This window comes from Sporothrix brasiliensis (genome assembly GCF_000820605.1).
Source record: "Sporothrix brasiliensis 5110 chromosome Unknown Cont17, whole genome shotgun sequence".
NCBI lineage: Eukaryota > Fungi > Ascomycota > Sordariomycetes > Ophiostomatales > Ophiostomataceae > Sporothrix > Sporothrix brasiliensis.
In genome coordinates, this window is record NW_024467136.1 from 1,387,895 (window position 1) to 1,399,544 (window position 11,650).

Genomic DNA, 11,650 nt, shown 5'->3' on the forward strand with positions numbered 1-11,650 from the left:
GAAGCGTACCAGGATTGCCCTGCGTGGTCACTATTGCCCTGCGTGGTCACCATTGCCCTGCGTGGTCCGCCTGCAGTTCTACACGGTGGCTTACCCACCGGCCAAACTCGACGTGTGCTCTGTACATGCAGTAATTAAGATACGACAAAAAGCATAGCTGTACACCGTACTTCGTACGGATCATTCATGGCTTGACCAAGACCGGTGCCACTTTTTATCTTTTTTATCTTTTTTTTTTCGTGTCCTAGGCTCCGTTTCCTCCGACATCGTTTTCTTTTTGGAATGACCCTGGGATTCGTCGCTAGCCATGGCCTCGGTTTGATTTGGTTTATTTCAAATTCTGTCTTGCCTTTTTGTTCCTTTGCCGTTCTAGCTTGTGTCTTGGTCCATCCACCAGTTAGGGTTTATTCAGTCCATAGTTCCAAACAACCACTAGCGTGCTTCGCGGCAACTTCACGTCGTTACATTTTGTCCTTTTGAATTTCTCTCCGAGCATGTCATGTGCGGAGTTTTAGTATCTTACCTTTCCGTCTCTTGTGTCCAGCGAGTAGCGTATATGTGCGCCTGCACCCGTTTTGTTTTTGTCACTGTCGTTGTTTCCTTTCTCCTTTGGGGTTCCTTGCCTCGTCCTCAAAAGCATCCCCGCAGGGAGAGGGAAAGAGCGAACGGGGCGGTGGCGGACACGCCGAAGCAAGACCGCGTGCGCCCACCGTTCCCCACACATAGTGTTTCTTTTTGCCCAGGGATGATCAGCATGGGAAACTTCATAACAAACAGGTAGACAGGCAAGCCAAAAAGCACGCAGTACGAGAAAAGCGTAAACCTTCAACTCAGTAGGGAGCTCTATCAAACGGCCAACGCACCTCGTAAGTGTACGTGTATGTCGCATGCCGTATGTCGTACATTAAAAAGCAACAAAAACAAGAGGACTCGCGGCTTGGCCCTTCCTCCCGGGCGAATCAAATGCCGCGCCGCATCAGCAGAGCCAGTTGCTTACGACATACGATGTACCAACCCTGGTTGTCGATTATTACAAAGAAGACGAGACGGCAACGGCACGCTTCGTACTGTTGCAACACCGTTGCTGAATGTCAAGGTACAATGCACTCTGTACTCCAAAATGATGTTCGTACTGTGTGGGGAGGAGAGAAAACTGTGCTTAACCTAGCGTAAAGCTTGGTCTGACCCACGTTGGACTCCAGAGTCAATCTCACCGGGTGCAAGCATCGCTCTTGCTTGTTTTAGACGGCACTGTTCAAAGGCCTCCTTCCTGAGCGAGCTGTATGTTGTATCTTGGTCGAGTAAGGGGCAGAAAATAGCATTCGCAGGAAAGTGCAAACGACACGAAGAGAAGGAAGCAACAAAACACGAGCAGAATAGGTACCTCAGGCCAGGGCGTGCCATAAACGCTTCGCGTCGGTTTCCTATTTTACTTTTTTGACATCTCGTCGATACCTGCCATTTCCGAGAAATTAGAGTCCCTCGCGCTTTCTGCACAGAAGCTCCTGCTCCGTTAACGACCCCGGACGAGGAAAGAACTAAGGCACCCAAAGGCTCCTCCCCTGTCTCTCAACGCGCCCTACCCCCAGTACGGAGTATGGCCCTGCCTTTGTATGACGGTCCCATCCGCACGTATCGCCTTTGCTTCCCCCCAGCATGTTACCCCCCGTTTCTCCTCACTCTCTCTCCTCACCTCCATTCACACCCACATTCCCCAGCCCCATCCTCCATCATCAACCCCATCATGCCCCGTGATGTCGCCCCCGGTCCCCAGACAGCGTAGCTTTCTGCCTCGTCAGTGTGGGCAACAAGCTGCTAGCTGTATTGCTTCATTCTGACCTCCCCATGTCGAACAGCAGCTAGCTAACCTTCTTTCACCCCCCCCCCCCCCCTTTCTTCCGCCCTCTCTCCTTCGCCCGCAGATCGCTGCATTGGCCAATTTACGCTCTATGCAAGTGTCCGCGCGCACAAGGGACGGGGACCCAAGACCCAAGACCCAAGATAGCAAGCAGAGAGAGCATCGCCCGCACCTACGTATAAAGAGAAATGATTGCCCATCACTTTTTCCTCGTTGGCGATACCTTGGTCACTCTGTCCCCATCCACGACCTGGTCCTCTCTGATCAACCTTCTTGATTCTGGTGACTCGAGTTTGGCTCGTTTCGTTTCTCTCTGCGCTTGAATTTGTAAGTCTGTTCATTGTTATTGTTTTCCATACATTACACATGGGCCCAATGGTGGCCTCTTACCATGCACCCGTCTTATTTTGTGCCGACGTCACACCCTCCTTTTCTGCCTGTCACTTTTTTCGGTTGTCGCTGCGTTTCTTCCTTTTTTGGCCCCCCCTCCTTGATTTCACGATCTTTTTTTTGTTGCTCTTCTCCGCAAAACATACATCAGCTCCACCTTTTCTCCAAGGCGTCCCCTCTTTTATTGATTTACCTTTGTGTGCCATTTCTCTCCCAGGCGACTATCAGTTATTGACACGGGCAGTTTTAGACACTTAAGCCATTGCCGGCTCGCATCGCCCTTTCACGATCGTTGGCCCGATTGGGACACTTGCTTGTTAGTTGAGCTCCACACAACCATGGCCGAGAAGATTGTGTCCGACGACCAGGAGGTCGTTGCGCACGCTGAAGCTCCGTGAGTTGCGAGACATTGCCAATATACGATTCTCACATTTTTTACTGACATTATCTTTTCCCTGTCCTTTGCAGCAGCAAGATTGAGGATGGCGTCGATGACGCTGCCGCCCAAAAGGTGGACGTTGCGAAGCAGCTCGCTGCCAATGAAGAGGGCGAGATTCGCAACCCCCTGAAGAACATTCCCCGTGAGCAGCTCCTCGCGGACGTTGCCCGCTTCCGCGAGGAGAAGGGCCTTCCCGAGGACATTCTTCCCTACCTTCAGAAGGGCGCCCTGGTGGCAAAGAACCCCGCCCGCTTCGAGTCTCTTGAGGAGCTCGATGAGACCGACAAGGAGCACATCCGCAACGAGGTCCTCCACCGCTGGAGACACCCGTGGGCCCTGTACTACACAATTGTCCTGAACTCCATCGCCGCCGCCATCCAGGGTTGGGATCAGACCGCCTCCAACGGCGCCAACCTGGCGTTCCCTGTGGCTCTGGGCATCCCCGACTCAGCTGGCTCATCGTGCGGCCCCGACGCCAACGCTGGCCTTTGCGCCAAGAACGGCTGGATCATCGGATTCGTCAACTCGATGCCCTACATCACCATCTGCCTCTTGTAAGTCAAGCCAGCCTCTCTTGTGAACTTGAGACAACTCGCTCCATCCGCCTTGTCCCTCTCTCGCTGATACTGACACGCCACTCTAGCTCCGGCTGGGTTTCTGACCCGCTCAACCACTTCCTCGGCCGCCGTGGCACCATCTGGGTTGGTGCTGTTTTCTCCGTCCTCGCTCCCTTCGGTATGGCCCTGTCGCAAACCTGGGGCCAGCTGGCTGCCTGCCGTATGCTTCTCGGCATCGGTATGGGTCTGAAAGAAGTTACCGTTCCCGTCTTTTCTGCTGAGAATGCTCCGACCAACATTCGCGGAGGTCTCGTTATGTCGTGGCAGGTGTGGACGGCTTTTGGTATCTTCCTTGGCACCTGCGCCAATCTTGCTGTCGGTAAGGTCGGCGACATTGGCTGGCGTCTGCAGTTCGGCTCTGCCTTCATCCCTGCCGTGCCTCTCGTTATCGGTACCTTTTTCTGCCCTGAATCGCCTCGTTGGTACCTCAAGAAGGGAAAGTACCTGCAGGCCTGGAACTCCCTGATCCGTCTCCGCAACTCGAAGCTCCAGGCTGGCCGTGATCTCTACTACATTCATGCTCTTCTGGTCCAGGAGGAGGTCATGGTCCGTGAGGCTGGTCTGGACGTGAACAGCGGCATGATCACTCGTTTCATCGAGCTCTTCACCATCCCTCGTGTCCGCCGTGCTACCTGGGCTTCCGGTATTGTCATGATTGCGCAGCAGATGTGCGGTAGTACGTCACACCCTTCTCACACTGTTTCGTCAATTATATGACCATGCATTTCATTCTGACCACGCTGCAGTCAACATCATCTCTTTCTACAGCAGCACCATCTTTGAACAGAGTGGAATTAGCGCTTACACGGCTCTGTGGGCTTCCTTTGGCTTCGGTCTGATCAACGTACGACTTTGTCTTTTTCCCGCGCCTCTCTTGATAAAGTACGCCAGGTTACAAAATGCTAACTGTTTTTTCTTCAGTTTATCTTTGCTTGGCCTGCGGTGTTCACGATGGACACCTGGGGTCGCCGCACGCTGCTGTTGTTCACCTTCCCGAACATGTTCTGGACGCTTCTTAGTACGTATTCGAGCGGTTGATTCCGCGTGTCGTCTGCTTTCATATATCCTTCTAACAACGGTCTCCCGCAGCCGCTGGTCTGTGCTACCTGATCAACGACAAGAACGCCCGTATTGCCGCCGTCGCGACCTTTATCTACCTCTTCGCCGCCTTCTACTCGCCCGGTGAAGGCCCCGTCCCCTTCATGTACTCGGCTGAGGTGTTCCCCCTGTCGCATCGTGAGATTGGCATGTCCTGGGCCGTTGCCACCAACAACTTCTGGGCGTCCATCCTGTCCCTGACCCTGCCCCGCATGCTTTCTGCTATGAAGCCTGCTGGTGTCTTCGGTTTCTACGCGGGCTTGAACCTGGTCGCTTTGGCCTTGATCTTCATCGCGGTGCCCGAGACCAAGCAGAAGTCGCTTGAGGAGCTTGACTACATCTTCGCCGTGCCCAACCGCGTTTTTGCCAAGTACCAGCTCAACACTGTCTTGCCATGGTGGATCAAGCGCTGGATCTTCTGGGAGCGCACCGCCAAGTGTCCCGATCTGTACCGCGACGAGAATGACGAGCAGGTGGGCGAGAACTCCGCTTAAGGGGTGCTACCTACTGCCCGGAACTGAGATGTGCCCTCTTGTTCCGAGTCTTCATTACACAAAGGGCGATATTGTTAATCGAAATGCACAGTCGAGTAAGGTGGTTTTGGCCACCAATGCCCCTCGTACGATTCGAGTGTTGTTTCTCGTGTCGAGTCGTTTGTTGGATCTTCGCCATGAACGTGCCTTGTCCTTGGTCTAATAATTTTTCTCTCGTATCGAAGACACTCACTTTTGGTTTATTTCTGTTTGGATAATTAATACCCAATGTTTGATTTTGTTGTCGGTTAGTTTTGGTTGTGATGAAGCCACGATTTTGCGTTGGAATACATATGCATCTGTTTACTCGTTAGCGTTGGCCATGCTTAATTGTGAGAAACGATTCAACCATAACGCGCACCTTTATTGTAGGTGTATGCGAGTGGTTCGGGAAATGGGAAACGGCCTGTCATGTTCTCCTCATCTGCCGAGACTCCAACGAAATGACTCCGCTGGAATCTCACCCAGCCAGCGCCTGACTCGGATGTATTCGAGCACGAGGCGTGTATGAATAAACTGACCAAATTTCAGCATATAACGAACTTGAGTTTAAAAAAAAGAGGGAGGCAAATATATGAGCTCTCCATTTACGTCAAAACCAGACTCCATCATGGCCGACGAATCGCAGCGGACAAAAGAGGGGCCCACTGTACGTATTCACAATGAGGTGTATCCCTTCATCTACCCGTCCAAGTTTCGTGGCAACCTGCAGGACAAGGTCGCCGTCATCACGGGCGCGGCGGGTGCCATCGGGCAGGGCCACGCAGAGAGCTTTGCCGTCGCAGGCTGCCGTCTCTTTCTTGTCTACAACCGCACCCCGCCACCAGATACTCTCGAGGCCCGTTGTCGTCAGTTGGGCGCCGCCAATGTTCATTTTGTCCAGTGCAACGTCTCGGAGTTGGCGTCGTGCGAGAAGCTTGTCCATCACATCCTCGAGGCGACGATCGACGACAGCCATGCGAGCGGCCGTGTCGACATTTTGGTGAACAACGCGGGCGCCAACATGCTGGCGCCCATGTACGAGCAGGATCCCCGGGATTTCCTGTACGACATGGCCGTCAACTTCAACGGGCCGTATTGCCTGATGCGGCTGCTGATGCCGACGTTCCGCGCGCAGCGCAGCGGCTGCGTGATCAACATTGCATCGCGGGCGGGCACCGTCGTCCTGCCCTGGAGCACGAGCTATTGCGCGAGCAAGGCGGCGCTGATCAACCTGACGGGGTGCATCCAGATGGAAGCGGACGCCGAGGGGTTCGGCGACATCCACTTGTATGCGCTGCACCCGGGCGGCGTCCGGTCGACCATGGTCACGAAGAGTATGCCACGGGGTCCACGGGTATCGTCCGATCAAAAAAGGGTCAAGTACAGCACTGACGCTTTGCACAGAATACTCTGACGAGAGCGTCTCCGCCCTCCCGGTGGGCACGCCGCAGTACAAGGGCCTGCTCGACTTTTACAACGACTCGGTGCACCTCGGCGGCATGGTGTCGGTGGCACTGGCGACGGGCGTGGCCAAGCACGCGCTGCGGGGCCGGTACTTTGACGTCGGCCACGACCTGGAGGACGTGCTGGCCCACGCGGCGGAGATCCGGGCCAGTCCCGAGCTGTACTCGCTGCACACGTCGTTTGTGGGTGGGCTGTCCAATGCGACCATGGGACCGCGGCCCAACGAGACGCCTTTTGATTTTCCCGGATTCTAACGGCCTCCAAGTTCAGTGGGTCGTGAAAGGATACAGGCTGGGTACGGTAGCATTAGAGTTGCGAATCTGGCACACGGAACGAGCTGTGCGCTGTATGATGCGAGTATCATTTATCCGGAACGTCGGCAAAGAACCACGCTCCAGGATCATCTGTCTGTATCTGTCGACTGGCATACTTTTACGTCTGAATTCAACTGTCGATTGCTTCACTTGGTTGGATGCCTTTTTGCCGTCACAGTAATTCTGCTTCAACAGCGTCACACGTCTGAAATGGTGCAGTCCAGCCAGGTCCTCTCTGCGGCCCTCGGCGCCGGCTTGGCCTATGTATTTCCGGTGGCGTACAGCCTGGCGGCGCTGCGGTTGCAGGGCATCGTATCCAAGTCCCCCTCTGTGTTCGACATCCAGCAAAACCCTCCAGCCGAATCCAACTCCGAGCCCTACGAATGCCCCGCTGACCAGGGGTACCGGACGGAGATCGTCTCCCTCGACCCGCTGCTCATCTACCTCCACGACTTTGTCAGTCCCCGCGAGGCTGATCTCGTGATCCGCGCCGGCGAGTCCCTCCTGCAGCCGTCGCCCGTCACCGGCTACGGAGGCGACGGGCCGGCTTCTCAGGCGCGGACATCCTGGAGTGCGCCGCTTCCCGATGTCGTCGACGACGCTGCCGTGGCCTGCGTCCTTCGCCGTGCCGAGTCGTTCCTGGGGACCGTGCTGGTGCCAGGCCGTGACGACATCGGCGCCGCGCAGCTCGTGCACTACGACAACGGGCAGAAGTTTGACCTGCACCACGACTGGTTCCGGCAGCCGCGCCTGTCCGACGCCGATGCCGCAGCCGGGCGTCGACGGCTGTACAACCGCGTGGCCACATTTTTTGTTGTGTTGCAGGCCAACTGCACTGCGGGGGAGACCTACTTTCCCCAGGCGGTCGTTCCGGGTGCGGCCAAGACCCAAAGTGGCAGCACGGCTCACGCGCAGAACGACAACGATGGGACTACAGAATCGTCGCTACCGATTTGGCGCGAGCACGAAAATGGGGGCCTGGCGTTCCGACCAGTGGCTGGAAACGCACTCTTCTGGGTGAACCTGCTTGCCAACGGCACCGGTGACACGCGCACGCTACATGCCGGCCTCCCAGTGGGCGAAGGCACCAAGACGGCCATGAACATCTGGCCGCGTTCCTACTTTGGACCAGATGCATAGGCGCAAAAACTGCCGTGGCATTGTCCAACCTGTTGCAAACACATTCGGAGAAAGCGCCGATTGCAGGAGCATCTCGGCCGCGCTTGTCCCGAATCCAGGGCAAAGCGGGGTATTAGCGCCTCCCAGCTCTGGCCGCCGACACCGTCTCGAGCCTCAAGGGCGACATTGGATGGCCTTTTATGGGTGTTGGTGTGAATACAGGCATTGCTCGCGAGATTGGCCCTCAACAGCACCACTGGTCACTTTGCTAGTCCTTCCGGTTGCTTCTCCACAGCATGGGGGGGTCGCAACCCCAAAAACTGGATCGTGAGGGGGTGCATGAATACAGCATAGATTGATATGACAAACCGAAAGAGGCACAAATCGTCACTGGACCAATCTGGCCGGTGACGGAGCTGTATATACGTCGTGCGGTCGCTGCTCCTGCAAAGCCGACACATTTATCGATAGCTGCTTCTCCTCTGTACAGTAAATAGACAGCTGGATTCGTCGCGACTTTTTCGTCTCCTCTCTCTCTTCACAGTCTACTTTCACCCATACACACCGCATCTCTCTCAATGGCGGGCCAGAAGAGACACTACCTCATCACGGGCGCCGCGGGCCTCGTCGGTCCTGCGCTGGCCGAGCGCCTGCTCGAAGACCCCGACAACGTCGTCTTCCTCACCGATCTGATCAAGCCCTCCGTGCCCGCCGGCGCCAAGCACCCCGAGAACGCGCGCCTGCTCGAGGCCGACCTGTGCGACACGGATGCCATGAAAGGGGTGGTGGCCGCCGCCCTGCCCCTGACGGCCGCCTTTGTCTTCCACGGCATCATGTCGGGCGCCTCCGAGGCCAACCCGGCGCTCGCCATGAAGGTCAACGTGGACGCCGTGCGCAGCCTGCTGCTGCACCTGGCCGAGGTCCAGCGCGGCGTGCGCGTCGTCTTCTCGTCGTCCAACGCCGTCTACGGTGCGCCGCTGCCCGACGTCGTCACGGAGGCCACCACCCCGACGCCCACGGGTGTCTACGGTAGCTGCAAGTACATGATGGAGATTCTCGTCAACGACCTGACCCGCCGCGGCGAGATCGACGCCTTCTCCGTCCGCTTCCCCACCATTTCCGTGCGCCCCGGCAAGCCCGCGCCGGCCGCCAGCGCCTTCTTGTCCGGCGTCATCCGCGAGCCCATGAACGGCCTCGCGTGCGCCCTGCCCCTGACCGACCGCGCCTTCAAGGCCACGCTCTGCAGCCCGCGCGTCGCCATCGAGAACCTGCTGCGCGTCGTCGCCTGGCCCTCGGACAAGCTGCCGCCGCACCAGCGCGCCGTCAACTTCCCCGGCATCATTGCCAGCGTGCAGGAGCTGCTGGATGCACTGGCCAAGGTCGGCGGCGAGGACAAGCTGAAGCTGGTGCGCGACGAGCCCAACGCGGCGTACGAGAAGCTTCTGCGCAGCTGGGCCTGGAGCCTCGACTACTCGAAGCCGCTGGAGCTGGGCCTGGTTCGCGACAAGGATGCCGAGGGCCTCGTGCGGGAGTACGTTGCGACCCTCAAGAAGTAAGAGCCGTGTCATGTGCGGGAGACGTAGAAAAGAGGCCAAAAGACCAAAGACCAGTCGGAAACACACGAGACACAAAACCATCGTATAGTTGTATCTTCGAGCATATTTACACAGCATTTTGAACAGCTGCATTCAAACGTTGAACAATGCACTGCCAATTTGCCCGTAGCGCTGTGTTGTGGCGTTAACAACCGCTAAAGAGACCCGAGTGTTTGCGACGCCTTGCGCACAAAAGCAGTTCTGCCGTCTGTCACCGCCTGCCTACCCCACGAAAAGCGGCGGAAAACCACATGGCCTTCAACGTTCTGGAATATTGTCTCCGGCGACGACCTAACTCCTGAACAGCCTCCCAACACACACTCTTCCCCGTCCGGCCCTACCCACACAACCGAGTATCTAGAACCATTTCGCCATGGTTCTTCAGGATCTCGGACGCCGCATCAATGCGGCCGTGTCAGATTTGACACGGGCGCCAAATATCGACGAGAAGGTGGGTTGCGCTTCGGCACGCGAACATCCATACTGGATCAGAAAGCCAGCGCCGGCGGCTCAGACGGCGATGCTAACTACCTCTCCTTGTCTTGTATAGGCCTTCGACTCGATGCTCAAGGAGATTGGCAATGCCCTCGTCGAAGCAGACGTCAACGTCAAGCTTGTCGCCCAGCTGCGCAAATCCATCAAGTCCACCGTCAACTTCAAGGAGCTGCCGCCCGCCGTCAACAAGAAACGCCTCATCCAAAAGACCGTCTTCGACGAGCTCGTCCGCCTCGTCGACCCCCATGCCGAGCCCTTCAAGCCGAAAAAGGGCAAGACCAACGTCATCATGTTTGTGGGTCTGCAGGGTGCCGGCAAGACCACGTCCTGCACAAAACTCGCCCGCCACTACCAGAGCCGCGGCTTCAAGGCCTGTCTCGTCTGTGCCGACACCTTCCGCGCCGGTGCGTTTGACCAGCTGCGCCAGAACGCCACCAAGGCCAAGATCCCCTACTACGGCTCCCTCACCGAGACGGACCCCGCCGTCGTCGCGCGCGACGGCGTCGACAAGTTCAAAAAGGAGCGCTTCGAGGTCATTATTGTCGATACGTCCGGCCGCCACCGGCAGGAGTCGGCCCTGTTCCAGGAGATGATGGACATCCAGGAGGCCGTCAAGCCCGACGAGACCATCATGGTGCTCGACGCCACCATTGGCCAGCAGGCCGAGGCGCAGGCCAAGGCCTTCAAGGAGGCGGCCGATTTCGGCGCCATCATCATCACCAAGACCGACGGCCACGCCAAGGGCGGCGGCGCCATCTCGGCCGTCGCCGCGACGCACACGCCCATTGTGTTTCTGGGCACGGGCGAGCACATGCTCGACCTCGAGCGGTTCGCGCCCCAGCAGTTTGTGCAGAAGCTGCTGGGCATGGGCGACATGGCGGGCCTCGTCGAGCACGTGCAGTCGCTCAAGCTCGACCAAAAGGACACCATCAAGCACATCACCGAGGGCATCTTCACGGTGCGCGACCTGCGCGACCAGCTGTCCAACATTATGAAGATGGGGCCCCTGTCCAAGATGGCCGGCATGATCCCCGGCATGAGCAACATGATGTCCGGCATGGACGACGAGGAGGGCAGCGCCAAGCTGAAGCGCATGATTTACATCTGCGACTCCATGACCGACAAGGAGCTCGACTCGGACGGCAAGCTGTTCCTCGACCAGCCGACCCGCATGACCCGCGTCGCCCGCGGCTCCGGCACCTACGTGCGCGAGGTCGAGGACCTGCTGACCCAGCAGCGCATGATGGCCGGCATGGCCAAGAAGATGGGCGGCAACATGAAGAACATGCAGCGCGCCCAGCAGGCCATGGCCGGCCCCAACAAGCAGCAGCAGCTCGCCGCGATGCAGAAGCGACTGCAGAGCATGGGTGGTGCCGGTGGCGGCGGCGGCGGCGGCGGTGGCGGCGGCCTGGGCGGTATGATGCCGGACATGGGCAGCCTCATGAAGATGCTGGGCGGTGGTGGCGGCGGGATGCCCGACATGGGCGGCATGGACATGCAGGCGATGATGCAGCAGATGGGCATGGGCATGGGCGGCGGCGGCGGCTCGCCAGCAGCTGGCCGTGGTGGTCGCCGGAAGTAGTCTTTCTGACAAAGCCGCTTCTCTTGCCGTGCTCTTCTCATCTCCTACATCACGTTGTATATCCAAGGGGGAGGTTGACTAGTTGTGCGTTGCTGGGCTGCTGGATCTGTGATATCCTACGTTGATGCGTATCATTGTACAGGCGTTTTTTTGTGCATTTATTA

At 57.5% G+C, this 11,650-nt stretch overlaps 5 protein-coding genes across 5 annotated transcripts; all 5 read left to right on the top strand.

The window, feature by feature from the left end:
• Positions 1-2,586: 2,586 nt before the first annotated feature.
• On the top strand, positions 2,587-4,896 carry SPBR_02425 (Sugar transporter family protein; the record flags this gene model as incomplete). The annotated part of the gene is made up of 6 exons (XM_040760728.1): positions 2,587-2,642; positions 2,717-3,241; positions 3,331-3,980; positions 4,051-4,148; positions 4,226-4,322; positions 4,394-4,896. 6 exons carry the CDS (start codon positions 2,587-2,589, stop codon positions 4,894-4,896), a joined length of 1,929 nt encoding a protein of 642 aa, XP_040620401.1.
• A 649-nt stretch (positions 4,897-5,545) lies between these two features.
• On the top strand, positions 5,546-6,635 carry SPBR_02981 (uncharacterized protein; the record flags this gene model as incomplete). Its single annotated transcript, XM_040761284.1, has 2 exons — positions 5,546-6,251; positions 6,322-6,635. The coding sequence occupies 2 exons, from the start codon at positions 5,546-5,548 to the stop codon at positions 6,633-6,635; spliced, it is 1,020 nt and encodes a 339-aa protein (XP_040620402.1).
• Positions 6,636-6,905: 270 nt separating this feature from the next.
• Positions 6,906-7,835, top strand: SPBR_03093 (uncharacterized protein; the record flags this gene model as incomplete). Its single annotated transcript, XM_040761396.1, has 1 exon — positions 6,906-7,835. The coding sequence occupies one exon, from the start codon at positions 6,906-6,908 to the stop codon at positions 7,833-7,835; it is 930 nt and encodes a 309-aa protein (XP_040620403.1).
• Positions 7,836-8,392: 557 nt separating this feature from the next.
• SPBR_03060 (nucleoside-diphosphate-sugar epimerase) lies at positions 8,393-9,370 on the top strand (the record flags this gene model as incomplete). Its single annotated transcript, XM_040761363.1, has 1 exon — positions 8,393-9,370. One exon carries the CDS (start codon positions 8,393-8,395, stop codon positions 9,368-9,370), a length of 978 nt encoding a protein of 325 aa, XP_040620404.1.
• Positions 9,371-9,782: 412 nt separating this feature from the next.
• On the top strand, positions 9,783-11,486 carry SPBR_02659 (signal recognition particle subunit SRP54; the record flags this gene model as incomplete). The annotated part of the gene is made up of 2 exons (XM_040760962.1): positions 9,783-9,860; positions 9,960-11,486. 2 exons carry the CDS (start codon positions 9,783-9,785, stop codon positions 11,484-11,486), a joined length of 1,605 nt encoding a protein of 534 aa, XP_040620405.1.
• Positions 11,487-11,650: the final 164 nt, after the last annotated feature.